General features: G+C 54.2%; 1 protein-coding gene across 4 annotated transcripts in view; it reads right to left on the reverse strand.

Annotated features, from left to right (window-relative positions):
* Nucleotides 1-27,600, reverse strand: part of SH2D3C (SH2 domain containing 3C) — a 55,507-nt gene that overhangs the window by 7,256 nt on the left and 20,651 nt on the right. Inside the window, exons 1-5 of one of the 4 annotated variants that reach the window (XM_065418695.1) lie at nt 22,344-22,418; nt 6,668-6,796; nt 3,770-4,218; nt 2,470-2,594; nt 359-924 (exon numbers count right to left, since the gene is read on the reverse strand). In XM_065418695.1, the coding sequence (XP_065274767.1) occupies nt 359-924; nt 2,470-2,594; nt 3,770-4,218; nt 6,668-6,796; nt 22,344-22,418 (1,344 nt within the window). Of the gene's footprint in view, nt 1-358; nt 925-2,469; nt 2,595-3,769; nt 4,219-6,667; nt 6,797-11,352; nt 11,365-22,337; nt 22,419-27,600 lie in introns of those variants that run through there. The other 3 variants (XM_065418694.1, XM_065418696.1, XM_065418693.1) reach the window with 3 other exon arrangements.

The following is a 27,600-nucleotide window of genomic DNA, read 5'->3' on the forward strand; positions in this document are numbered from 1 at the left end:
GCCCCTAGAGCACTGGTAATACTAATTTGCCCCCACAACACCCTGAGACCTCAGCCACACACATGCATTTTACATATTGGGAAACTGAGGCACAGAGCACTGACGTGACTTGCCAAGGGTTACAGAGTCACTGGTGGATCTGGGATTAAAACTCAAAGATGGTCAATCCCAGCTCCGTGCTCAGTCCACCAGACCCCACTCATCTGCTCAGCTGGCACCAGATAGGTCTCTTTGAGACGCTACATTCTCTAGTTAAATGTCAGCTCTTCCAGCAAGCCCAGCAAGGGAGGGGTTAGTTCAAGGCAGCAGGTCATGGGAATGACATCGCCCTCCCCACCCTCCAAATCTCCAGTCATACCAGGCAGTCCACTTTGGTGATGTGTCTGGCAAGGGCCTTGGCATCCACCTCTGCCAGGAGCTCCTTCACCTTCTTAAGCACAGCCATTTCCAGAGGCTTGTTTTCCAGGGGAATCAGCAGGGACTGGAACGCCACAGGGTTGAAAGACGAGCCCATCTCCACAGTGGGTGAGACAAAGCCCACAATGTCCTGCTCCCCTTTCATCCTCTGCCCTGCCTCGCTGGAGCCGTTCTCTGCAGTCACCCTCTGACCCCCCTCCACCTTCAACCTCTCCACATAGCTCTTAGTGGGGAGCGGCTTGGTGTCATGAGTCGGCCTCTCCTGGCCGACAGGAGAGGTGGGGTGGAGCTGGCAGTAATGCCCTGTGTCCGGGTCGCTATAGCTGTTAACAGAGGGGGAAGGAGAGGCCGTGGAGTACCCATGGCAGGGAGTGGAGTGGGTGCTATCAGCCAGGTCTGTCAGGGGGTTGTTTCCTGGACACAGCTGTGGCTCGCTGGATCTTCTTATGACGGGAGAGGCTGGGGTTATGCCACCAGCTTGACCCCCTTGGGGCTTTAGCCGAGTCACTGCAGAGGGAAGAAGAGACCCAGTTACTGTAGATCAGAGAAGAGACATGCATCCCAGGCACACGCATAAACATGCATGCTGCAGGCCAAACCGAGAGATGCAAGAGACCCAGCTCTCAGATAGAACAGACAATCTGGATCGGGACCTATGAAGTTACAAATATCTTTGTCATGATCGTAAGAACTTCTAGCCAGTCAGAGGGCAGGACTTTGAGCCCATGTTATATTTGAGGTTGCCAAGGACTGGCAGAAATTAGAATAGTTTCTAACAGTTGTACCACCCTAGGGTTTAGTCCCCCCGTCTCATTCCAGACTAGCTGATTCTTTTTAAATGGTGGTGTGGGGTTTTTTTTTTTATGGCATCAGTGTGATGTAGGTAGTTAGGAAAGATTGAGGCCCTTGTTTTCTGTGTACTATTCCTTTAAGTTTCTAAGATCTGCCTGTGTGCAAAGACAGCAGCCATTGTGTTCTCAGAGTGGCTGCAGCCTGTTACATAGGAGATTCTCACACTATGCTCTCTCTGACTGGACTTTCATTCTCTCTGGATGTTTTCCCTTAATCTGAAGAGGGGTTATTTTAGACAGTTGGTGTTTCATTAGCAGTAAGTGATGCAGCAGGCAGGTAGAGTTGTAGGAAAGAGATCTGTCATAGGGTGACAGGCCTTTTGGAGGAAATTGGGGCCAGTTTACCCATGACTAAAGCTGGTGAGCCAGCCTTGGGGCTAATTGATTGCCCAGGGGCTAACTGATCATCCAGCTGGCTGGTTGGTGCTTAACTGATAGGTAAGTACCTGATTTTAATATAAAGGTCAGCAGAACTCAGTTGGAGAGGAATCAGTATGGTGATCAGTTGGGGACAGAGAGCTCTTGGAGAGAGGAGACCCCCACAATGCACAAGGGGAGTGCTTCCTAAACCAGTTATGGGAAGGACTGTTGAGAACTGAACCCCAGTGCCGGGTAGGAGAGATGGGAAAAATAAGCAAAGTCCTGATGACAGCAGTATCCTAAGCTCCAGAAAGGAGGACTGAGGGTTATTTATGTAAAGAGAACTGAAGGACTGGCGAGAACAGTACCCCAGCTTCCAGGAAGCTCTTTATCCAGGGAGGATCCAGAGACTGTGCAAGAGGGGGCACCCCAACAACAGAGCTAGGAGTGGCATCAGACTCAAATTGAAGGTCTTTCCCTGTTTGGGACATGTTTTCTGTTGATTAGTCGTTCTTTGATACAAAATTGTTTTGGACTTACAAACTCAAATGGGGAAACTGAGGCAGTATCTGTAGTGTGGCACCTGGCCACTAGGGCTGAGGAAGGGGTGAAGCCTGACTCATTGACAAGATCTGTATTAAGCATGTAGAGGCCAGTGTTATGTGCCACAGGGCTAGTATCTATCTAGTAGCAGCCCGGCCCAGTTTGCATGCCTGAGCCTCTGGTGTCACACCAAGCGAAGTCCCTCCCCTCTTTCCCCAGTTCCACTCTTCATACTATGAATAATGCACATTTGAGTCTCTGTGTATGACTGCTTTCCACGGGGCTGAGGGATTCCTACCGGTGCTGTAGGCCGGAGACAGTGGGCTCTCGGAGATGGGAGACATTGGGGAATGGAGATCTTGGATTTGGTCCACGCTGACTGCGCAGTTCCGGATGACATCTCGGTGATGCGGTAAGGATACGCTGGGGGCGGGGTAAAAATAGGTCAAGTCACTGATCCCTCTAAAACACATGGCTCCTGTAGACGCTCCAGGGTAGATGCCAAGGGACAAATTCACAGTGTAAATGCGTGCAACTGTCAGTGAACTGGTGTCTGTTTGTGCCAGCAGTGAATTTGGTCCCCAGGCTTCAGGGGTGGCTGGGGTAATATGCCCACATCTCAGGAGAGGGCACATAGGACTTGATTTTTCAGGAGAGCTCCGCTCCCGTTTACACACCAGCACAAGTAGCCAGGCTTTCAGAAGTATGTGGTAGGGAAGCTCTGCTGAAAGTCCAGTCTGTGGGGATGGGGTTTTCAAGAGTGCTGAGCACCTTCGACTCCAGCTGAAGTCAATGGGAGCTGCAGCTGCTCAGCACCTCTGGAAACCAGGCCTTGATTCTCTAGGAAATGCTCAGGACAGTCCGCTAATTCAGGCCCAGCGCATAGGTTCTGTAGGACCAAAGTCAGAAGAGAAATGTTTGTGCTATTTGTGTATTAACAGTCAGTGACAGCCGTTTGGATTTAACCATTCTCTTCTCCCCAGCCTGTCCCCACCCTCCCCCTAGAGGGCCAGTAACCCAAACCAGACCCATGGGGCTGTGCAGGAGAAATAGCCAAGACATGAGGGGAAATTGACTCGTTTTGGTTTCACTGCCTACGCTGACCAGAGGGCAGAACTGAGCAGTGACGAGTAAGTGAGAGTTTGACAGTTCTTTCCATTTCCCATCTCTGGTGTGCTTGGCAAGGCCGGGGTATTTTTTTTTTTTTTTTTTTAAAGATCCAATCAAATGAAATTGGCGGAACGTATAACCCTACCAAGCTGGTCGGGTGCCCTGTGCATGCTTGCTGCAGCTTTAACTGATCTGACTCACTGGTGACGCTGAGGGGTGTTAGCTCAAAGCGCTCTGTGGCTCTTAGCGAGGAATGCCACCGGTTGCTGATTATTCTGGTGTGTTGTCCAGCAAGTTGGGGGCTGGGGACTAGGAGTTGGGATTCCTGGGTTCTAGTCTGGGCTCTGCCATTGATTTGCTGTGTGATCTGTGGCTAGTCATTTCCCCTCTTGGTGCTAGTCTCCCCGAAGGGAGATAATCCCAGGGATGTGGTGAGATGCCAAGGCCCTCTGAGACCCTTACGTTCCGCCTTTCACTTATCTCGTTACCTGGTGGGGCACCCCTCGCCCCTGGTGATCTTGTCGGCCGTCAATCCATCCGTCATGGTGATGCTCCGCCTCTTGATGTGCCCCCCTTTCTGGCTGGCGGGGCTGTGGGGCCCGCTGTGCTTCCCATTGGCTAGTCCGTAGCTGGCCTCCAGGTAGCGCAGCGGGAAGGTGCGGTTGATGGGGCAGTAGACGATGGCGCCGCTCTGCTCGGAGACAGCTTTGCGGTTCCCCACGTAGAAGCGCACCAGGGCGGGCACGTTGTCGAAGCTCTCCTGCTCGAACAGGTACTGGATGTGGGTGCGGCCGTCGCTGGACTTCACCATCACCTTGTTGATCTTGAAGTGCAGCGGCTCGTTCCTCCAGCGGCACGTCAGCACGTAGTCCCCCAGGCTGGTGAGTGAGTCACGGATCAGGAAGTCCCCGTTCCTCTGGACCAGGCTTTCCGACACCTGGGGACGCAAGGCGGAGATGATCAGATCTCCCCTGCTCTGGGTGGGGCTGGCCCTGGGGTCAGCAGGGCCTTGGGCCGAGTGAGATATTGGGTGGGCGCCACCACAAGCAACTTTCCATAACCTGGGTGGGGGATGGGTGTCAGTGGGGGAGAGGGATCTGTGGGGGGAGTGGCGGGTGGTGTTTGGATCATGAAATAAATTCATCCTGGAGGGGATGGAGAAGACTTAGGCGCATGGTGAGAAAGAGGGAGATGGCACTAGCCTAGGCCCAGCCCCGGGCCCCGATTCTCCCCTGCCCTGCACCTTGTGCAGTCATTTACAAAAGTGCTGCAGCTCTGACTGGGTTGCGTTTTGCACCATGTTGCACTGGGGTAGGTGATTCCACCAGGTGCACGGCAGTGGTGAATCAGGCCCCTGATCCAGGCCTCTCACGTGGCTGCAAGGAGCTTGGGGGAGCTCTGCTAGCTTCCTTCTCAAAATGCTCCTTGTTTCATGAGCTGGAATCTCAGTCCCATCCCCTGAAACTGTGGGGTGGGAAGAGACCCGCCAGGACACAGAATGGGGGCCAGATTCATGGAGTTTCCCAAGATGGGACCTATGCCCCAGTTTTAGGCTCTGCTGAGATCCACAAAACTCTCACTGAACCCTATAGGAGCCTAAACTCCCTCAGTGCCTAAGTTTTCAGGGTAAAAGTTCCCTTGGCACCTCGGTTTCTGCCTCCGGACATGTGCACTGCTGCCTCCCTCTAGACCTCCAGGCACCCATCTGCCACCATCAGAGGGAATCCCAAACCAGCGGAAGGCAGGCGTTTGTCAGCCTAAGTCATGCACAGGGCCCGATCTGGTAGGTGGCCTCAGCATGCCAACAGAATCAGGTGCCATTCAAAATCTGGCCAGATGAGGGGATGGGGAAGGTGCCTACCTTCTAATTTTTAGTCCAGTGGTTCGATCGCTCACCTGAGTGGTTCAATTTCTCCCCTGCCACCTAGGTAAAGGGGGGCAGGCTCTGAACGGGGGTCTCCCCCATCTCAGGCAAGCACTCTAACCACTGAGCTAGGGGATATTCCGATGTGGGGCGCTCTCAGTATCTCCCGTTGAAGCTGTTCCATGGGGGATAAATAATGAAGAGTGATCAGAGCAGGGGGGCTGGACCCCATCACCTGAACCGCTGGGCCGCAGAGTCACTCGCTCTCTCTCTCGCCCAACGACCGTTCTACTGTGGATAGTGACTGAAACCGTCCTTGAGCCAGAGAGAGGCTGACTCTAGAGCCCAGACACCTACCTGGGAGGTGGGAGACCCAAGGCCCATCCCCCTGCTCCAATCACTCTTTGCTCTGGGCTAAAAGTTATAAGGTGGGTGGCGGCTCCTCCTCCAGCCATTTGCATGTGGAGCAAGGGAGGCGCCTAATTCATTCCTGCAAGAAACCACTTAGGTGCTGAAGCCATCTGGCTCCAGGCGGTGGGTTCCCATTTGTGGATCACCAGCATGGCCAAGTGTTCCCTTCAGCCCTGACATAGGCGCCTATCTTCGACAGAGGGGCGGGGCTTAGCATACATCCCCCTGGTCGGGATCTCCCATTGGTGAGCTCAGACGGCTCCCTGCCTAGCATGCTGGCTTTTATGAATGGCATTGTAAGGTGTCTCTCTCCCCTGGTTACTGCACAGGGAGCCTCGGTGCCAAACTTGTGGATCACTGTCCTTTCTGCCATTTTTTTTTCTAGGCGCCTAAAAGTTAGGCCAATGCTGAGTGTTGCAACACCCACGTCCCTTTGTGCCCACCCCAGAACAGAGCAGGATTGTCTTGTGGGGCACTTGAGTTCCTCCTCCAAGCATTCATCTCCCCATCTGCCCCAAGCTAGATCTAAAGACTATTTGGGGGGGGGGGAAGAGAGAGGCTGGTTCCACGGCCGCTCAAGTGAGTGGAGAGGAGCTGAGGGGACCCTTAACGGGGTGGGGGTATTTGTATCATCAGGGTTCAAGGGAACTGCTTGTGCCCCCAAGTGCTGCTCAGAATGGTCCCATGACCACATGGCCAGGCAGTGCTCCCTGCAGCACAGATCCACGGAGGCAATGCAGACTGGCCAGCGACCCTTTCCCAGTGGAGTTGGGCTCATGTGAGACCAGCCTGCTCCCTCTCTCTCCACCTCTTCCTGTCACTCAATAGGTCTCTGTCTCTCTTCTCAGCCCCAACCAAGATCATATCCCAAGGCTGCCTGAAGGGGAAATCCAGCCATGAGGTGTCCCAGTGCAGGGGGCAAGAGCGTCCTGCCCTCTCCTTCCAGTCCTGCTGCCAGTGGCAGAATGGGCAAGGTGTTGAGTTCAAAGCCCCACTGCGGAGATGGGCCTTAGGGTGTCTCTTGCTGCGCTAGTGCTTGAGGCCAGCCCGGATTCTCCAGGGCAGGCAGCCAAGGCTAGGGGCTTCCAGCAGCAGCCCAGCTCCCCCTCACCTCTCGGGGGATGCGCCCGTGGTACCACACATGGCTGCGCAGGTCCGTGCTGCTCAGTTTCAGCTCCTCCTCCAGCTCTTTATGAAGCTTCTCCGGTGAAGAGTCAAGGATGTACTTCTCCTTGGAGAACTAGAAAGAGCACAAGTGCACATCAGCCACCACTCCGTTCCTCTGGACATGCCAGGAACCACCCGAGAACAGAACCAGCACCCAAGGAGTTGCCCTTGGCTGGAGGAGAGGGCCCATCCTAGACACACCAGATACCCCAAGGAGATAGGAGCCCCACCAGCTGTAGAAGGATCCCCTCCAATACAGAGCTGCCACCGCACAGCAGAGATCCACCAACACCGAGTTACGGATGGCAGCAGTGTAAGGATGGTTTGGATGGCCTGTCACCGACAGAGATCGGGGCTTGTGGTGAGGGAAGGGGGATGATGCGTAAAGAGAATTGTCAGCTAACATGAGCTGCACAATGATCCCGTCACCGGGTGCACAGGAAGGTGCATGGATGTGCTGTCTGTAGTGGAACCCGAGATGACAGCTGGTTTCACGAGAAGGCTCTTGTGAGGAGCCCTTCACTCTGCACATCCCCTGGGGCCAGCTGTGCTGCTTCACTGCTTTTCTTCCTGGATTGATTGCGCCTGTGTTTGTTCACACACGCGCTCGGGGGAGGAGAGATGTATTGATGCCCCTGTTCCTCCACTCGGGCAGCATATGCTTCTCTGAATCAACTCCCCTGCAGTGGACGAGAGGTCCCACTGGACACAGCCTCCTCTCTGCCCTCCCTACTCTGCCACCAAACTGTATGACATCATTGGGTTATTTCTGTCTGTCAGAGTCCCAGCAGGCCAGGAGCCAATGACGCCAGTGCAACAGAAGGCAGAGCTGCTGGAGGAAGAAAGGTCAGAGCCAGCGATCCTGTCTGCAGCAAGCTGCAGGTGACTACAGCACAGTCCTCAATGTAGGTTCCTGCGTGTACAGTGCGCTCCCTCTGTTTCCAGCGCATCATCTCAGCTGGCACTGCAGGACCCCGTCGCAATGCAATTCTAAACCCTACACCTGGACTGGGCTACCATGCTCACTACTACAATATCTGCCAGCTCAGTCATGGCTTATCGGGTGAATGAGGCTTAATTTCTAAGTGGGGCTGGGAATTTGATCCGCCAGAAGGTTTTGGACTGAATCAAACCCTTACTCTTCTGGCTTGTTTGGCACTAATTTTTCTGGGCTGTGCACATGGGAGACGCGCACATGTACTATCCACGCATCCCTTGCATTCACATGTTGCCATGAACAATATGGAGACAGCTACATAAGACACCTGTTGAGATGCAAGAGGGATGGCTTTAATTTTGTTCCATCGTGGGATAGCAACCAAAATGATACAAAGCTTCCCTCTGTTTCCAACGGGGTAACATCTCCTTGCAATATGTCTGTTGTGCTTACAGTTAATTTGGCCACACCGGGCTATTGTGCCCGAAGATATTTATGTAGCAGAATTCACTTCCCATTCTTTATAGTGGTCTGTCTGTCTATCTGTATTGCTGTTGCAGAAATATTCAATGTTCTCTATCTGGCCCTCTTCACCATAGTATCTGAGCTCTTCGCACTTTAATGGATGTTGTCCCTGTGAAATAAAGAGGCTGTCGCAGGGTGACACTGGCTCTTTAAGAAGGAAGAGGCCAGCTCACCTGTGACTGAGAAGCCAACCCTCAACTGGGCTTAAAAGGATGCCTGGCTGGGACCTAGAGGGAAGGAGAGAGACCTGGAGAGTCCCCCAGCTGCCTGTGAGCACAGAGCGAAAGAGCAAGGAAAGGGGCAGGTGAGAGCTACCTGAGCGTGTCAGGAAAGGGGCTAGCCTGCTGACCTTCCTGAGCTGGAGAGCCAATAAGGGGAGGCTGAAAAGGGCTGAATCACTGGCTGGTGTTTGGGTCTAAGTCACGAGACTGGTGATTTTCACGTGGATGGTCTAGAGAGTGGGGCTCTGGAACAAGGGCAGAAAGGGACTGGGAGGGAACCAAGTGCTGGTGGGTGACCTGGAAGTGAGATCCCTAGGGGAAGAATGGAAAAATCTCACTACCTTTGTATGTTTTACTGTGGGAAGTGGGAGAACAGTTTTACCATGGCGGTTCTATGGACTATTGTACCTCTACATCAATTATGCCCAAAGATGGGACTTTGTATCGGACAGTAGTAGACTGTGTTCCTTTTTATGGTTGGAGCATGGGGAAACTGAGGCAGATGCACCTGTTGTGCCATGACCTGACTTTGGAGGGTGCCCTGGGGAGGGGTTGCCTTGTCACAGAGGTATTCTCCCCCATGTATAGATGAGGAACCAAGGCACAGCACAGTACATCTGTGTAAGGCCCTTGTCTTTTTTGTTTTGATTTTGTGAAATATTTCCTGGGAATTTCTCAGTGTTTATTCCAAAACTTTAAATATGGGTGAAAATTGCTGTTTGTTTTTTTTAAAAAAGGGGTGGGGAGCCAAGTACTCACTGGGGGGCAGTGGGTGGGGAGCATGCCTGGTGCTCATGGGGTAGCAGGAGAGTGCTCCCTGGGGGTCTGTTGCTGCAGCAGTCGGGAGGTCTGGGCTGCTGGGAGCTGGCTCTTTGCCCATCTAGCTCCCCCAATTCACAGCAGCTGTGGGGACTCTGCAAGGGGGAAGCTGGGTCCTGGCTCACCCAAAATTCAGGTGAAAATTGGTAAATCCCCAATACTGATTTTCCTGCCTCCCCCCTCCCCCCCCCCCCCCCCGCCACCAAAACCTGGGAATTTTTCCGAGAAAAATAGGTAAATCCCAAAACTGCAGAACCTCCCAGATGTGTGGCCTGGGCCAAGTCACTTCAAGTGGGTTGGAACCAGGACTTCAAGGCAGGTCTTTAGCAGACCATCCTTCTTCCCTGGTTGGAGCAGCTTCTCGTGTCACTTCTATTGGAAAGTAGTTTGACTGCCACCAAGATGCTAGGCTGCAACCAGCTTTCCATTATAAAAGCACTGCCCGTTACTGGGTCGAGTCCGCCCTGTCCCCCCAGCCATCCCCCTACTCCCCACGCTAGGTGTAGTTCGATGTTTCTACAGGCTCATGCATAGGCTCTAATGCTATCCTTTCTCTAGATGTAAATAGATGCTTTTTCCTTGCAAAGCTATTCAGCATTTCAGCTGTTTCCCCCCACCCATGCCCCCCCTCCCACATGCACACAACTGTGAGGTTGGAACAATCAGCATATTTGGATGACACCTCCCAGCGGGAGGCCAGAGAAGTGAGTGGCATTGTGGTCAGGATTTGAAGGGGGGAGGGGTTGAGTCTGGGCCAGGGCAACTAAAATTAAAAAAAAAGCCACTTCATCTGATTTGTAATCAGTGCACTGTTGGGGAAAGCTCACCCTGTGGGTAAGGATGGATCACGTAGGAGTAACACAAGAGACCCATCCACGAAAGGGTTAACTCCACTCTGTTAGTCTGCTAGTATCATGAATAATAATGACCGATTTAAAGGGAATTTTTTGCATAAAAATGAGCTTTTTACTAACACTCCTGCACCTGAGCCTAAAACATCCAATCCTCCCCTCCCCCCCGCCCCTAGAGAGAGACAAGGGAATGACGTAATGTCTCGGATCAGCTGAAGCTGGGACTCAGGGCCAGGACCACCCTGCTCAGACTCCGTGTCAGGGAGAGATGACAGGATTCCCAGAGGGCTGCAGGGGATGCCCAGTCACAAATGCCCAGTGGAGCTCCATAATCACAGCCGGACATGCCCTCACGTACACAAGCCCAGACCTTGGATCCCTCTTCCTGCGAGGGACAGGCTGGGCTCTCCAATATACCAGTGCAGCATCTCAAAGGAGTTGCTCTGGATTTACACCTGGGAGTGCCACTGGGCCCCCCCATTGCATTATTTTGCACAACACACACTCATGCAGGCTTCTCTTGTATAGAAAGAACCTGGAGCACCACTTAATACAGGCATGACCCACAGCCCCGCAGTTCAGGGTTAGTTGCACGTTCTGGGCCAGCGCTGAAATATCTAGTGCAGAGGGGCCTGGGAGTTAAGACTCCTGGGTTCCATTCTCATTTAGCACATCAGGCAAATCATGCCATCTCAGTTTCCTCATCTGTAATGCAGATACAAGGCCCATTTTGTCCAGTTAGAAATTACTCTGATGGGGTTCCCACCACTTCATATCAGAGTCTGAAGCATCTCACTATTACAAAGTTTCCTTTGTTTAATTTCCACCTTTTCCTCCTCCTCCTTATTCTACCTAGTAGCCCACATTCCCAGGTCCAATGATGCAAGTGCACTGCAATCCAGGGTGTAACGGACAGGAAAGTTTGGCTCACTCCAGCGGTTAGAGGTTTGAAGCCCCTTGTCATCCCTTTTGATTATGGGATGCTAAATGCTAACACACCGAATAACTGTGATCGCCACATCCATTTATGGCCAGGGTCTCGCGTTCCCACTGACAGAACTCCCATTGAAACCAATGGGGATTTGGAAAAATTGTGGTTCTATTCCCCCCCATGTCTCTGATCTGGATATATGGTATAAGGGCTGCCTTGCCCCAGCACCAGCAGAGTTCATTGAGGTGTTTGGTGGCTGAAGTTAGAGGTGAACCACTAGCCGTGGTCCAGCTGGCAGGATATTAAAGGGTCACACACACACATCCACAGGCAAATGCTTCAGACCTGCACTTGCATGACAGCTGGCCTTGGTTCGTTAGAATGTTGCCCCCATGCCCAACACCTTCCTGTCTACTCCCCTTCCACTCCTTCTGTTGCCACAGGTCTACGTGCTCTCCAGACCTTCTCTGTAGGTTAGCTCCTTTATCCGTTCCTGCCCCAGTTCTTTTACATCTGTCACCAGCCACCCTCTCCTTTCTTAGTAGAGCACTAGAGAGCATTGCTCCAGCTCAGCTCTCCAACCACCTTTCTGGTGGGCTATTTTCACTCTGGCCAGAGCCTGGAAGCCACATTACAGTGAGTATGGCTTCTCTTCTGCTGATGAAGCTTTCTCCTGCCTCGCTATCCTGGACCATAGGGAAGCCTTTGACACCATGGAGGACTCCTCCTCCTGGGTCCCTTCCATAGCTGTGTAGCATATCAAGTGCTCTCTGGTCACGGATCTGGTCCTACCTATCAATCTCTTTTGCTGGTGGAGATGCCTTCTTTACGGAGTCCCAGAAGGTTCATTTCCTCCTCCTGCTCTCTACCACCTCAATCCTTTTTCTGTTTTTTAACCTGAAACATCTCTACCCTGATGATACTCGATGCTCCATCTCTTGACACCTTTAATGATTCTTCCCCATCCATCTTGACCAAGTAAATTTGTGGTTTCCTCCCAGCTTCCTTCAGCTAATTGTCTCAGGCAGACTATTCTCTCTTGGGCAATCAGACCTCCCATGTGCCTTCCACGTAGGTATCATCCTAAACCACAAGCTTTCCATCTGCAAATCTGCCTGTCATCACCTCCCTGGCATTCCCTCTGTGTACAGTATGTCACCTCTGCTGAAGTCCAGAGCCAAGCTTTCATCTCCTCTTACAACCCCATTCTCTATGGCTTCCCCAGCTACCTCAAGTACACAGATGCATGATTACTCCCTCCTATCCTCTGCTGGCAGCATGTTCATTTGTCCTGGAACTGGAAAACTGCCCTTCTTGTTTTGAACTCCTCCCTCGGCTTGCCCTAGCTAATCCACAGACCTTCCCACTCCACGCTCAACAGGAACTTGCCTCTTTTCTGTCCCCAAGCCCACCACTGCATGCACTAGTCACTTGTGGTGCAAGCGCCTTCTGCTCTGCAGCCACAGCCTTCTGGAACAGCTGCCTTCTCTCTTGCTCCATCCAGCCTTCCTCCTGATTTAAAGTCTCTCTTCTCCCTTTCCTCTGATACAGGATCCTAGATACAGCCTCAGACCAGAAGGGGCCAGCCTCAGACCTGTCACCAGCAGGTGAAACTCCATTGATTTCAAGGGATCTGGATTGCTCACAGCAGCTTCAAATTCAGCCCTATGATGTGTGCTCTGTGAAGCTGTACTGTACTGCCCAGTGGCATTCTGGGCCAAGATGGGGCTGACTACCTTGCTCCTGACATTCCCCAGAGTATCCCAGAATCCTTTGTACCGACTGCACTGGCACGGGCTCCAACCAGATCCCACACACCAGACCCTTTCTTCTCCCACCTGCTGGTGGCTCCTGGGAACCTGCAGCAGAGTGCTTGGAGTGAGCCCTGCACTCTTCTGGAGCCCTCGAGACATGGCACCCTATATGTCTGCCTGTGCTCAGATATGTCTCTACCACTGGACTGGAGCGTTGGATGTGAATTCCTCTGATAGCAGTGGGGCCCAATCCTGTGAGGTTCAGAGCACTCAGAACTCCCACTGACTTGAGGGGGAGCAGCAGGTATCCTGCGGGCTCCCCGTTAGCTGGGGCTCTCCTGCCCTCAAGTCCTTAAACACACAGGCAAACCCATTCAACACGGCTGAACTTTATTAGCAATGAATGGTAGCCAGGGGATGCAGCCAAAGTCCAGCTCCCTCCCAGGGGGCCTAGGCCTGAGCAGATACCGTTGCCATGACAACCCCATCCTCTGACATGGAGCCGCCCGCATCTCTCCATGTGAGTGGCGGCAGCAGCTTGTTCATGGCGGCTCCCTCCCCTGCAGCAAAGGCTTCCAATAAAACACCTCCCAAACTAGCTTCTAGGGCAGAAGGGGATGCGGAGCGGAATGATGTACATTCAGGTGCAGCCTGCAGGGCCCACCTGGCAGTACATGATCCACACAGAGGGGGTGGAGCCGGGCGGTCTTGGGTGGGACTCCCCACAGTGGGGGGATCCTATTGAAGTCACTAGTGCCTGAGAGTGGGAGGGCTCGGGGGGGGGGGGGGTAGGGGTGTGTGGAATTGGTGATTATGTCATTTCCAGCCCCTCTGTTCTCTGCCGATGCAGCCGCTCTCAGAGCTGCCCGAAGTGGGGGGAAAACAGCTCTCCCGGCTGTTTCATTCCTGCTTTAGTTTTCCCCCTTTTCCCAGTGGTACCTTGGAAAATAACAGGGAGATGTATTCAGAATTGGGGGCAATCCAGAGCAATTGGGGGGGTGTATGGGAGTGACCCCAGCTCAGCATGCACAGAGGAACAAGAGGAAGAGCTGCTGAGGGTCAGAAAGTGCCAGCAAGAGCTTTTTCAAAGCTGTTTGCTGCCTAGAATTAGTCATTGCATCATTTAGCTGGGAGAATGGCCCTTCCCTCTCCTCATTAGCTTGCTCCAGAGATCTCTCTCCAACCCCCTCAGGCACACACCTCATTCTCGCCAGAGAGACTCTGGGAGGCTCTTTAACCTTTGCCACTAACCTAAATAGACAGACAGTCAATGGACTGCGTGGGCACGTGCAACAGAGCCCCCGAGATCCCATCACAACTCCATCCACGCAATGAAAGCTTCCCCCCTGCCCTTCCTCCTGGAAATACAGCAGGACCCACACCACAGTACGTTAGGCTTGTAGAATCAGCTCACCCCATATAGAGTGGGAGCACGCTATCTCACCTCTCGGTGCATCAGTTCCCCCTGCAGGCGATAGCCATCTCCCCCTCATTCACCCCACCCGCCTCATCCCCGATGTACCCTTACACATGGCAGAAGACAAGCCACAGGGATGCAGCGCCTGGTGTGATGGGGCACCAACTTGGGTGGCAGCAAGATGCTACCATAATATCAGTATTCAATAGCAATCATCCAGAAATAGTCTTTTTTTTAAAAGCAAGGAATAAGTGAGAGGAGTACGTTTGGTCTATTTCAGTCTGTTTGATAAGAAACTGGCATTAGTCAGCCTGAGGACCTCCAATGTTACACCCGCAATAAATAGATTAGTCTTGGATTTGTTTCCCCCTCCCCCCTGGATTAGTGACTGTTCCAGCCAATATCGTACATGTGGGCTTTCCCCAAATCCTCACCATCCACATATGCAAATATGCAGGATAACAAAACCAAACAAGCCCAGCCAAGCAGCACCCACTGTCCCCGAGACTGGATTTGGCCAGAGGCCAGGACAGCATTAGTGCTGTTGGCCAGGTGTTAAACTAGCCGAAAAAAGGGAAAGTGTTGAATGAGCAGGAGACCCTTGCATTAGGGTTGGGGAGGGGGGAGAGCAGAGAGCACCCTGAGCTGCCCTGCTGATTGGATGGAGAGATCCCACCATTGCAGGGGCTCTGCCATGCTTTCCAGCCCTGTGCTGTGCACTGTTTATTCCCTAGCTGTCCCTGGATGGCCTTGTCTACACTAGAGTGTGCTGCATTAGCCACCACTTGGTCCCCTTTGCACGCCTGTGACGCGCTGTACATCCATGTGCAGACGTGCTAGCAGTGCACCATCTGCATTAGACATGCTTGGAATCAGCCCGCATGGTCCTTCAGTGTGCAGTGCCAGCACGGATGGGGATTGCTGGTGTGAGAGCATCATTGGTGCATGCAGCCCTCCTTCTCCCACAGTGCACCTGTCGCTGCTTAAATTGCCTGTCTGGTCTGCCTTCTGCACAGGGTCATGTGTGCCAGAAGCCATGTGCACAACCAGCCCTGACCACACCATGGAGTTATGCGCCATTATCCCAGCAATCAACTCCTTCAGCAGCAATCAGCTTGATTCCGCCTCAGTCACTAGCGCGTCTCAGAGGAGGCCTTCCCATGAGCGTGCTGCCAGCTGGCCAGGAGCCGACAAGCAGGCGCTGGCAAGATGAGGAGATCCAAGGCCAGCTGAATGCTGTCATAGGAACACTCTGGTGTGTAACCGGGCATTCTGGTTGACTAGCTGAGAAGGGCAGCACCCAGAGCAGTTAGCAATGCCAAGAGATCAAGAGACTTACGGTCCAGCACAGGGACCAGGACAATAACAGTACATCTGGTGCAGAGTAAAGAACATGCCTATTCCAGAAGTAGCTGGACCAAGTTCTTGGCACTTGCCCTTCCATGCAGCCCAGTATGCTACTAGAGAGCAGGGAGGCAACTCACAGCACAGTGGGGAGGAAGGAGGAGGTGAAACGGTCACGCCAGAACTAGACAATAGTAGGAGCTGCCACAGACATTACCAGGATCTGCTTGGGGAGTCCAACACAGCAGCCATGCTGGCTCAGCAGGAGGAAGAGAACCTTCTGCCCAAGCTATATGGGGGCCAGGGCCGGCTCTGGCTTTTTTGCCGCCCTAGGCAAAAAAGCCACCCGCCGCCTCCCCCCACCCCGCCCCCAGCGCGGCAGGGGAGGGCGCCGAGCCCGGCCGCAGGCCCGCAATCCCCGACCGGCCGGAGCGCCGGGGGGAGGGCACCGAGCCCGGCCGCGGGCCCGCAATCCCCGACCGGCCGGAGCGCCGGGGGGAGGGCACCGAGCCCGGCCGGGGCTCTCTGCTCTCCCCGGCGGCCAGAGCACCGGGGGGAGGGCGGAGAGCCCGGATGGGGCTCTCCGCTCTCCCCAACCAGCCGGAGCGCCGGGGGGAGGGCGGCGAGCCCAGCCGGGGCCCCGCTCTCCCCAACCGGCAGGAGCGCCGGGGGGAGGGCGGCGAGCCCAGTCGCGGCCCCGCTCTCGGACCAGAGCGCCCCGCCGCGCCGCCCCCCTCCAGGCACCGCCCCAAGCACATGCTTGGTGGGCTGGTGCCTGGAGCCGGCCCTGATGGGGGCTGAGACAGTCTTCCAGGTTCCTGGGAATGCTGCCATTACTGCTTGGAAGAAGGCAGGGGGAGTCCTCCTCTCCCTGCTTCCTTCCCCCTCTGCTATCCGCCCCCGTCCCTGCGCAGCACAGCACCGGCTGCCGAATGCCATCAGCCGGATGAGCGGGTTAGTTCCCCAGGGTTGGCATCCCCCGCAGTAGTAGGCCAGCTTCCAGCCAGGGTGAGAATGCCCAGTTCGGCGACTGGCTGAGCCATGCCATTCGGCTGGACTAGAAGGGGCAGAGAGAGGCTGAGAATCAGAGAATTTTATTGAAAGGAATTACATGGGGGCCTTGTAGCTAAGACACTTACACTCCATTTTCTCTTTCTGCCCTAGGCCAGACATGGCAATAAGAGACACGTTTCTCTTACCCACCTGCAGTCCCATTTCATCCTTTCTAGCTAATGCACGAAAGACAATCCTGGGCATATTTTCTATGTACAACTAGTACAGGCCATGAGAGTTAGCTTACGCCACATGTCCGCCTGCTGTCAGGCACAAGATACCTTTTTATCAGTCTAGCAGAGAGAATTAATCTTAGCCCTTATTTCCCCCTTGCCCCCAGATCCTCGGCAGTTGTGTCTGAAAATGCAAATCAGTTGCAGGAGTAATGCATGTTTCCATCAAACCCCACAGAACTTCTTTTAGCCTCTCCATCCAGGGAGCGGTTCCTTTGATATGATCCATGTGAGTAACCCTAATTTCCTCATGAACTCAAGAATTGCCTGACAGTCCCTTGCTGGAACCCTCTGCACAGGGATGCTGTCAACTCCACTTCTTTTTCTTTGTAGCACCTGCTACAGATGTGGGGCCGGAGGACGCGATCCATGGAGGAACGGCTAAGAAGCCCAAGGACCAGGAAAAGCAAGGAAAACCAATACTTGGGACACGTAGAGGGACATGAGAAGGGTCTTGGAGTGAATGATGGAAGGAGGTAAAAATGATGCCTGCTTTTAAGAGACTGGACAGGTTCAGGCAGAAGTGGAATGATTGGGGAAGGAGACCTGAGATCAGGCAATTCTAATGAGAGTTTTTCAAGGACTCAGGCATCACATTGAACCTAATAACTGGCCCCTGCACCTGCCAGATACAGGTTAATAGTGCTCTTTGGAGCACCTCCTACTCTCCAGCTCCTTCATAGCCCTCACTCCAGGTATTGCACCTCTCTGCCACAGTCACCTAAGAGGACTAGAATCCCCAGTTAGATGGACAAGATGCACCTGTAAAATATTCAGTTACCATTGTTCGTGTAACTGCGTTACTCTGGTTTGCCATTGCAGCTGGCCTGAATTTTTGTTTGTGTATAATAAAGTAGAATCTGGGGGAAAAGCCTGTGTAATGAGCACAATCAATCATACTGGTCTTTAATACCAAAACCAACAACAGTTCACTCCTCCATTCCATCTAGGAATGAAGCCACGCATCCCGAAAGAGCGCCCACTGGTACGGAACGCACCAGCCCGTCTGTTTAGCAACATAGGTCACTGAACACATCACTCAAGTAGACCACTCTCTGCACTGGCTCCCCACTGAGGACAGACTCCAGTTCAAGGTCTCTGTCCTGATATTCAAAGCCCTCTTTTGGAATTGCTCATGGCTACATGACCTCTCACGGCAGCTGTGTTCCATTGGAACAATGAAACATGAGCGTGGGATGGGGGGGTGGGGGGGCTCTGAAATGTTAGGGGGCTGTACTATGGAATAGCAGTTAGTGCAACTGCAGATAGTCGTGTGGATGTGGGGCAAAGCTGAAGCCAAGTCAGCATGGCTATGGTGGACATGTTGCTGTGTTGGTACTTAGATGGGCACTATGCTACTGGTTCAGTCTCTAGTGTAGACACAGCCAGGGCATGAGTATGCACATCCATCTATCTAGATATTCGTTCTCTCACTCCAAGGCTGCAGCTGCATCCCTTTGCTGAGCTGCCATTGGTCAGAAATGATGTCATTGCTTCCAGTGCTGGGTGGCGGTACATTGCTATTGGTGGAGGGGCAGAGATGCTGTTGTCAGCTGGAAAGGCTCCAGTCATTCATGTGGAGTTCAGTGCGTGTTCCCTCTGGGGGCTTGGACAGATAGATGGAGATAAAGATCTGGCAGAGCCAGGTGAGCACTTGGGGCTCACTTTTAACCCTGCATTGCTGGGACATAATGCCACATCCCCTGCAGTGTCCCAGCAAGAGAGACTGTAGCTGGTTTAACTCTTGCAGTGCTGGGTCAGAGTGCCTAAAGCCCCTTTCTTTAACCCATGCACTGAGGAGCCAGAGCTGTATGTCCTGTGGATGTTCCCTCAGCAAGGCTCTGCAACAATCAAAAGAGAAGCTGTCCCCAGAAAATCCTGCCCAGGTTTTAGGCTGAGATCAGTGCTTGCATTGATAGGGCTTTTGGGCTTTAGACTGCTCTCTGCCTACACTCAGGCAGTGCAGACAGGATCACTAAAGCTCAGAGGACTATACCTCACAGGTCTGGAGAGTCCTCCTGATTTAAGGAGCTCCAAGTTACCTGGGACATAAGCAGTGGACTTGTGATATGGTGCCTACCCCACACAGCTGATGAAAGGACTAAAGAGGACCGGAAAGTCCACACAATTAACCCACCTGGTTGCACCTGGAGGGTTGGCCAGGCCTAATTAATGATGAAACCCAGTGGGGAGGGACTGTGTGATGCTATAAACAGAGGAAGTGTAGCACATAAAGGGGGAGGAACTCTGCAACCACTCTTTTAGTAGCAGGGAGAGACCAAACCAGTAAGATCAGGCTCCTGGAGGATGAGGACAAAGGCTTGGTAGGAATACATCCAGGGAGGTAGTAGCAGGGAGTCTGGTGGAATGACCCTTCACTGCCTGTCCTAGGGTACCTGGACTGGAGCCTAGTGTGGAGGGTGGGCCTGCATTCCCCTGCCAGCCCCTGGTAAGGTGGTACAAAGCCCAAGAAAAGTGTGTACAACCTACTGGGCTCAGACTCAAGAGTGGCAGACCAGGCAGAGGGATTGGACATTTGTTTGTTACCCTATTACCCTAGAAGGGGTGAGACATCATGTGACTCAGCTGGGGGGCTGAATCCTGAGAAGTAGACCACCTCAGGGCCAGACTGGCTGTTAGTAGGGGCTGCTACAGGAGAAGATGCTGCTACACTATGCCCAGCCAGGAGGGGGCATGCCAGCGGTAAGTCATCCCTTCTACCATGCTCTTGGGTTTGTCCTTTTTTTAACCCATCCTGTACTAGATTACTCTCCTCCGAATTGTTCCACTCCTGTCATTTGCCAGACACCTGGTGTATCCTTGGTGTGATGGGAAACAGATACTGAAGGGACCTGCTTCTCCACTGCTTGCTACCGCCCCAGCACCAACACAGCTAGCATTTCACACCTGCTCTGCACAAGTGTAAGTGGTGACACCAGGTGTAAGGTGGTAAGAACCGGGCCCTGGCTCCTTGACCCCCAAGCATCCTTTAGCTGAAGTCAGGCCCAGCCAACGCAGTAGCATAGGCCAAGCAGCTGAACTTCAAACCATAGAGACTTTTTGGTGTAAGTCTCTAGCTGATGCTGGGTGGGTTCTCACCAAAAGGCTTTCTGGAAGAAGTGTGTTTTGTAAGAAGGGATTTAAAGGCACCCTTGCACATAGTGAGCTGCAGGGGAGAGGGCACCCCCTCTCCCCCCAGGGCCAATGGTGGTAGTGGAGCACGGGTAACAGCTGGTAGAAGCATCATACATGTCTGCTTCGGGTGTCTTAGGTTTTGGATTGTATCTGCTCACCCGCCAACCTCAACACAGCACATTGACGACACTGCTGTAACTACATGTCAGCTTTGCTCTTCCTACGTCTCTGACTGCCCAGCATGTTGCATGGTCAGACGCGTTGGGGTGGGCAGCAAGTGACAGAAAGGAGGTGACAAAGGCAGGGGGCAAAGAGGCTTTTCTTATGAGGCTCAGACTCTGTTGCTTTTTTGGGCTGTGTGGAAAAATATTCACTGCAAAAGCCTAGAAACTGGGGGTTCTGTGCTCAGATTAGATTGTATTCAGCTACTCCTGTTTGGTGAAGGGGGGAGGGGAGAGAGAACGGCCGACGGGAAAGGTTGCTTGAAAACAGGACCAAGTGTGGAGTATTCCTCAGTAGTGTTTGTAGTCCAGCTGAGGTCAGGGCCCTGTTATGCTAGGTGCTGTACATGCCCCTAGTGGGAGACTGCCCTTGCTCCAGAGAGTTCACAGTCCAGCCTAACTAGACAAGGCAAAGGGGGGGGGGGGGAGAAAGGAGGGATGATTATTCCAATCTTACAGCTGTTGTCAACCCACAATGAAAAACTGCAATACTGCCAAAAAACTGGCCCCATGCTATTGGCAAAGGGATTTTGGTTTTTGAGTCCCAACCAAACGGATTCAGTTTTCATGAAATTGTGTTTAAAAAGCCCCTGTCAGACAAAAGGGAATATCTTCCTCTTCTTCCCCCCCCCCCCCAGTCTCCCTCCAGGCTCTCTCAGGGCGCTGGAGCCCTCCAATGCCAACCCTGCTGCCAGTGCAGGTACCCAGCAAGTGGCACACACATGCATTAGGACCTGGCTACTTTCCCTGCTGCATCCCTGTGGCAGGCAGCTGCTGCTGAGCCTACAAAGCAGATTGGCTGTGTCTGAAAGCAGGGGGAATCCTCACCGCTCCCCCAGCTGGGGTGGGGGCAGCACATACAAGGCAGCAACTGCAGCAGGAGAGGGGGGCTAGATTTAGCTCCCAGTCCCTGACCTGACTTTGTTGTGCCAGGTGAGCCTTTGCAGCCCCATCTCGATTGCTCAGCAGGGCTCTGCAGAGCAAGTGGCTGCAACGGGGTTAGCACTAGCCTGACTCAGTCGCTCTCCAGAGCTGAGTGTGGCCAACAAGTGCTGAAGCTGGGGGCAGATCTGCATCACCAGGGGGGAACAGACCTAGCTGGCCCCCTGTTGCTGACACACAGGCTGGGGAGGAGGGGGGGAAGAGTTGACTATCAAGCCCCAAGAACTATGTTCCCCAAAGCAGCAGCCTAGCAAGGTTCAGCCAGGCAGTGGGGGGTAGGGTGACCAGATGTCCCGATTTTATAGGGACAGTCCTGATTTTGGGGGTTTTTTTTATATAGGCTCCTATTACCCCCAACCTCCTGTCCCGATTTTTCACACTTGCTGTCTGGTCACCCTAGTGGGGGGTGACTGACCCACTTTCCCTCACCTTGCAGCGGACAGCAGCTCAGTGCCCCCTCCCCCATCCCTGCTTACACTTGCATTTTCTTCCCGTGCTGCCAAGTCCAGCCCAGGGGGCTGCCTCTGGCCCCCTGGCACTGAGACATGGGGTGCTCCCTGCCCCATGGCACCCCAGAGACCAGCCAAGCAGAGGGGTGATTCACCCCCCCCAAACCCTGAGTCATACTGTTTCCCTCCACACCTGTGCTACCTCTCCTGCTCAGTGAGTCAGAGCTGGGGATGGGGACCCCCCCTTCACCCAGCTCAGCACCTGCCCCACAGGGATGCCTAGCTCCAACCCCCCACCCCAGGAGCAGCCCCCAGTCTGGAGTGGCTAGTGGAATTGACCTCTGGCCCCCCCCTGCATGTCAGGGTCTGCATGAGGGGGTGCCCAGCTCCATCACTGACCCCAACAGTGAGTGCCCAGCCCCGTGCCCCCCAGTAGCCAGCCAGTGTCCTGCGCTGACAGCTGCCCCCCACCATGCCCAGCCCCGTGCCCCCCAATAGCCAGCCAGTGTCCCTCGCTGCCAGCTGCCCCCCGCCATGCCCAGCCCCGTGCCCCCCAATAGCCAGCCAGTGTCCCGTGCTGCCAGCTGCCCCCCGCCATGCCCAGTCCCGTGCCCCCCAGCAGCCAGCCAGTGTCCCACGCTGCCAGCTGCCCCCCGCCATGCCCAGCCCCGTGCCCCCCAGCAGCCAGCCGGTGTCCCACGCTGCCAGCTGCCCCCCGCCATGCCCAGCCCCGTGCCCCCCAGCAGCCAGCCGGTGTCCCCCGGCCGTGCCCAGCCCCTCACCTGCACTTGCATGAAGGATCCCCGGTAGAAGCAGCAGGCGGCCGCCGACAGGGCGCTCCAGAGGCTGCACCGCTCGGTCATGGCGCCTCCCCGGGGCCCGGCGCTGCAGCCAGGACCGGCCCCCCGCTGCACCTGCCGCTCCCGGCTCCCTCCTGCAACCGCCGCGGCCGGGCTTCAATTTCAGCCGCTTCCCCGATTACCTCATCCCTTGTCAGGCTGGGGGCGGGGCTCGGGCTCGGCCCCGCCCCCGGCCCGCCCCCACCCAGCCCGGAGCCCGCGGGGAGCGTGGCACGGTGGGGCCCCGGCCCTGCTAACGCCGGCTGGGACCCCCCACCACGGGGCGCCCGGCCCCGCCCCCCCGGAGCTTGCCAGTCCCCCCGCAGCCTGCCAGCCCTCCCACCCCCACGGGGCGCCCGCCCCCCCAAGCCTGCCAGCCCACCCCCCACGGGGCACCCAGCCCCCCCTAGAGCCTGCCTGCCCCCACCCTACACTCCAGGGGGGGCCGGGTGCCCCGTGGGGATGGTGGGGGGCTGGCAGGCTCCGGGGGGGGGCGGGTGCCCCGTGGGGTGGTGGGGGCGCAGCAAGCAGGCTCTCTTCCCCCCCCCCCCCCCATCATTTTGACAGCCTGCCAGCCCATCCCTGCCTCCAGGTGTCTTCCCACCCGGTTATCCCACCCGGCTCTCTAGCCAATCACATTGCAGGGCATCTTTGCCTCTCCACAGGGCACCTGATCCAGATCTGCCAGTCCCCCTGTTACAGCCAGGAGGCCCAGCTGCCCCATGCAGGATAGTCTCCCACATTGGCTGTGCTAACAAGCCTCCAAGAAGGGCTGGTTCACAGGGGACAAGCTCTGAGAAGGGAGCCAGCTTTAATTGGCACCAGCTCTGTTTTCTCACATTTACACTCTCTAATCAAAGGAGTAACTAAACCCAGGGGGAAGGAAGGGGACTCCGGTTCACACCTTGTTTAACCCTCTCCAGCCCAAGCACCCCCTCACCCAGGCCCATTCACACTTCCCTGCATTCCAAACCCTCCCCCAGGCCAAGCACAATCCCCTTCAATTCAACAAACTCCAGGGTCCATTTGGTACCATTGTTTTTTCTTCCCTAGCCCCACAGGCCAGGCACAGCCATGCACTCTCTTTTGGTTCTCTCCAAACTAGGCTGACTTTTGTTTGTTTGTTTTTCCCTTCACTCTTTAATGGGAGGTTTCTTGGCTTTCTCAGGAGAAAGGAGACCTGGCCCTGGGAGAGGCACAAGTCCCAGCCAGCAGGAAGCCACCCCTCTGCACAGCTGCCATCAGTGTCAGCTGCCCTGTATTGAAAGCCAAACGTGGAGTCCCATTTGGTTATCCAAGGGAAATCGAATCTTAGGCTACAAGGTAGCTCACAAGGGATGGGAGGAATTCTCTACCCATCCTGTAACCCACGCGTGGGGCGTCCTGGGAGGTTCTCCACTTTCTCCTGAGTGATTATGTTTTGCCGCTGCCAGCATTAGACTAGATGGACCAGAGCAGGATTAGAGGCCCAGATTGATCAAAACTTTGGGGGTGAGACAAGGCAGGTGTGTGGGAGGGGATAGGGGAGAAGGATGAGCCTGCAAGTTACTTACAAACGTCTGGAGCTCCAAATGCTGCAGGGAGATATAATAATCCCCACCCATGCAATTGCCAACCATGCCCCCATCCCCAAAGTCCCAGGAAGCAGATGCACCTGGGCAACAGTGGTGCAGAAGTGCTTGGTATTTAACAGTAGGTGTTAATTGCTGCCTTGAAGGAGCTAGGTAACTGCTAACACACAAAGGTATTTCTGCTGCAGTTAACATATGAACAGTACATTTTCTGATGTAATTAATTCAAACAAGTCCCTCGCATCCTGAGGAAAGGACAAAGCAAATGCTGCTGAAGAGACACACTTCTCCAGAGTGGCAGCTCCACACACAACCATGTGTGGGAAGATCAGAAAGGAAACCGATACAATGTGGGACCTGTCTGTGGACCTGTGGCTGACTCAGTCATAGGGGTTTTGTTCTGTGATGTTTCAATGGACAGTGCTTTTATCCCAGTGGTGCCACCACCTCTCTGGGACTCCTGTAAGGTAGGGAAGCTTTATCATGCCATTTCTCAGAAGAGAAACTGAGGCTCAGTGACTTGCCTGAGGTAAGACAGGAAGTCCATGGTGGAACAGGGAATTGAATCTGGGTCTTCCACATCTCAAGCCAGTGCCCTACCCATGAGGCTGTCCTTCCTCCCCAGCATGGGACATGGCACATCCATACTGTGCACCTTTCAAGCAAGCGGTAACTGGGGCAGGAAGAGCAGCACAGGGCAGAGTCCCGGGATCCTAGGGGCTATGAGTGAATGGTTGGCTGTGGTGATCCAGGTCTCAGCAGACTGGAGTATAGCGCACAATGCCACGTACTTGTGAAAATGCCATCGATGGTGGAGTGCAGCGTGTGTGTTTGGAATCTGCCACATGAACCTGGAATTGAATTCCCTTCTCGTCTTTGTTTGATAATGGAGACAGCGACACACACGCATTCCCATAGGCATTTCCAGCCCTTCACTGCTGGAAGGGGAGAGCACAGGCTCCTCTTTCACCCTGAATGAGATCGAGGGACGGAACAGATGGTGGTTTAGAGAGAGACGCTGAACTGAAAGAATCTGATTGTGATTCGTCTTCCTGAAAAGCCTGCTCCTCCTTGAAGGATTTTGTTGCTTTCCTTAGACAGAGCTGGAGCTTTGGCAGGACTCAGCTCCTCTCTGGGGAAGCAGCGCTGGTTGGTACAGCACTGAGCTCCTATGCTGATGGGTACATAGCCTATGTCTAGCTATCTCTCATCTCTTATCTGCCTCCCTTTCTAGGGTCGGACCTGATCTGTGCCACCATGCAGCTCTCTGAAGAGCCTGGGATTGCATACAGAGTGAAATCAGATTGCATACAGAGTGACATTTGGTTTGTGGCCTGCAATTCTGACCTTCAGCACTCCCTCTTTTCACGGTACCAGCCATTCCCCTGGGCCTTGGGGGGCCTGTCTCTTCCTCAGGATGGGAAGGGGAGTAGTCAGGGCTCAAAGTGGGCCAGACCAGGACGGTAGCACTCTGCACGTGTGTTAGTGACCACACCGGGTGTAAGCAATGGAGATTCGGGCACAGCCTGTCCAATGAGATGCCAGCCACCTCCTGTTCCACTGGCCCCCTGCTGTCCGGCGTTTACACTAGCCCAGGTGGCATGTGGTTTGCTACTTGACTGTGTCATTTCTGTGCTGCTGCTGCACACAGGAGTGCATCAGCCAGTGGCAGCAGCTGCTCCCTCATCAGAACGAAACTGTGAATGAGAGCAAACAGGGCCAGCAAATAAAGCACTCAGCTCCCTCGGGGACGCTGGCACACTCACTTTTGTATGCCCAGGGCTCCTCAAGGGACACTGCCCAGCCTGCCTGCTTTCTCACTTCAGCAACCTGGACTCTAAATAGATTCAGTAAGCAGACCTGGGTTCTGGGCTGCAGTCTAAGTGCTCCATCCTTGCTCTGCTTGGCTGCAGGAGGACCTGTTGAGGCTTCATTTCCCAGTCCAGATGCTCTCCATGGTGCTGGTGAATGGACTGGGCTGTGAGAACAGCTCTGGTGGTAGCAGGAGCAAACCCACCGGGGGTTAAGAGCTGATGAAAAGTCAGCCCTAGCCAGGTCTTGTAGTCAGTGAGTGCCAAGCTTGGCCGATTCTCTTAGGAACTCTAGGCCTTGTTAGCACTGAACTGTGCCTGCACCTTCATTCGCAGGGTGTAAGCCGGGAGGTGTGCATGCTCCCTCCTCTGTCTCTTTCTCTCTCTCTCTTTCTTCGCTTGGTTGCTGCAGAACAGCTGGGCTGGTTCATTCTATTCGCTTATCACTTTACTTGCACCACAGTCAGACATACAGAAATCTGAGTCCCTGGCTGAGAATCAGGGTTGTACCAATGCAGATTCCCAACAGGCCAGCGCAGCTACCCTGTTCCCAGTCATACCTCTTTCTGAGAGAGGCTGGAGCTGGGAGCTCTCCCACAACTACTGCAGCTCCACATTCCCTACAGCGACTCCTGCTGGTGACCCTGATTAGCTGGGTGCTCTCCCACAGGCAGTACTAGTGCACCATTGCTTTCAGTGACACCTGCAGGGAGAAGCTGGGACTGAAGGATCTGATCTGGTCACAGGAGGTGGGGGAGTGATGATGGGGAAGCAGGAGAGCAAGCCAAAGGCAGTCAGCGCGTCTAGGTTAAGTGGAGCCCGCACTGGAGGCAGACCAATGTCCCGCACTGGTGGAGAAGACATGGCTATGCAGTTAGGTTTATTACGGTCATTTGGACTGGCAATGCCTTTAACCCCTTAGCAGCTAGAAAGGGGAATCTCTCTGCCTGGAATTGACACTGCTCTCTTGCTGGAATGAGAGAACACCAGTTGTCCCAGCTGGTAACACTCCAGCCAGGAGAATGCATTATACCCGGCAACGGAAATGATCAGGGGGCTGGGGCATATGACTGATGAGGGGAGGCTGAGGGAACTGGGCTTATTTAGCAGAAGAGAAGAGTGAGGGGAGATTTGATAGCAGCCTTCAACTACCTGAAGGGGGGTTCCAAAGAGGATGGAGCTCGGCTGTTCTCAGTGGTGGCAGATGACAGAACAAGGAGCAATGGTCTCAAGTTGCAATGGGGGAGATCTAGGTTGGATATTAGGAAACACTATTTCACTAGGAAGGTGGTGAAGCACTGGAATGGGTTACCTAGGGAGGTGGTGGAATCTCCATCCTTAGAGGTTTTTAAGGCCCAGCTTGACAAAGCCTTGGCTGGGATGATTTAGTTGGTGTTGGTCCTGCTTTGAGCAGGGGGTTGGACTAGATGACCTCCTGAGGTCTCTTCCAACCCTAATCTTCTATGTGCAGCACCAGCTCCTGAAAGGGGCCAAGGACTCACTGACTTTAGGGGGGTGTTGACTCCCAGAAGGGGGGGGGGAAGAGTATTGCAGACAGTCAGAAAGGACTAATGGCAGCAGCAAACAGTTCCCACCTGGGGGCAGTGAAATTCTCACTGTGGAACTCAAGGCTGCTGGGTGCCTGGCTGAGGATCAGGCTGTCTGCGCATGCAACTGACTTTCATCTGGATGAGAAGGTTCTGGGCACAGGGATCTTGTCTTATTTGCCTGTAAAGCACCATATACACCTGTGCCACTGTATGAATAACCACATGAGACGGGGCTCTTTGGATAAGTGCACGTAGGTGACAGGTGTGAGGGAAA

This window comes from Emys orbicularis, chromosome 18 (assembly GCF_028017835.1).
Source record: "Emys orbicularis isolate rEmyOrb1 chromosome 18, rEmyOrb1.hap1, whole genome shotgun sequence".
In the NCBI taxonomy this organism is placed as follows: domain Eukaryota; kingdom Metazoa; phylum Chordata; order Testudines; family Emydidae; genus Emys; species Emys orbicularis.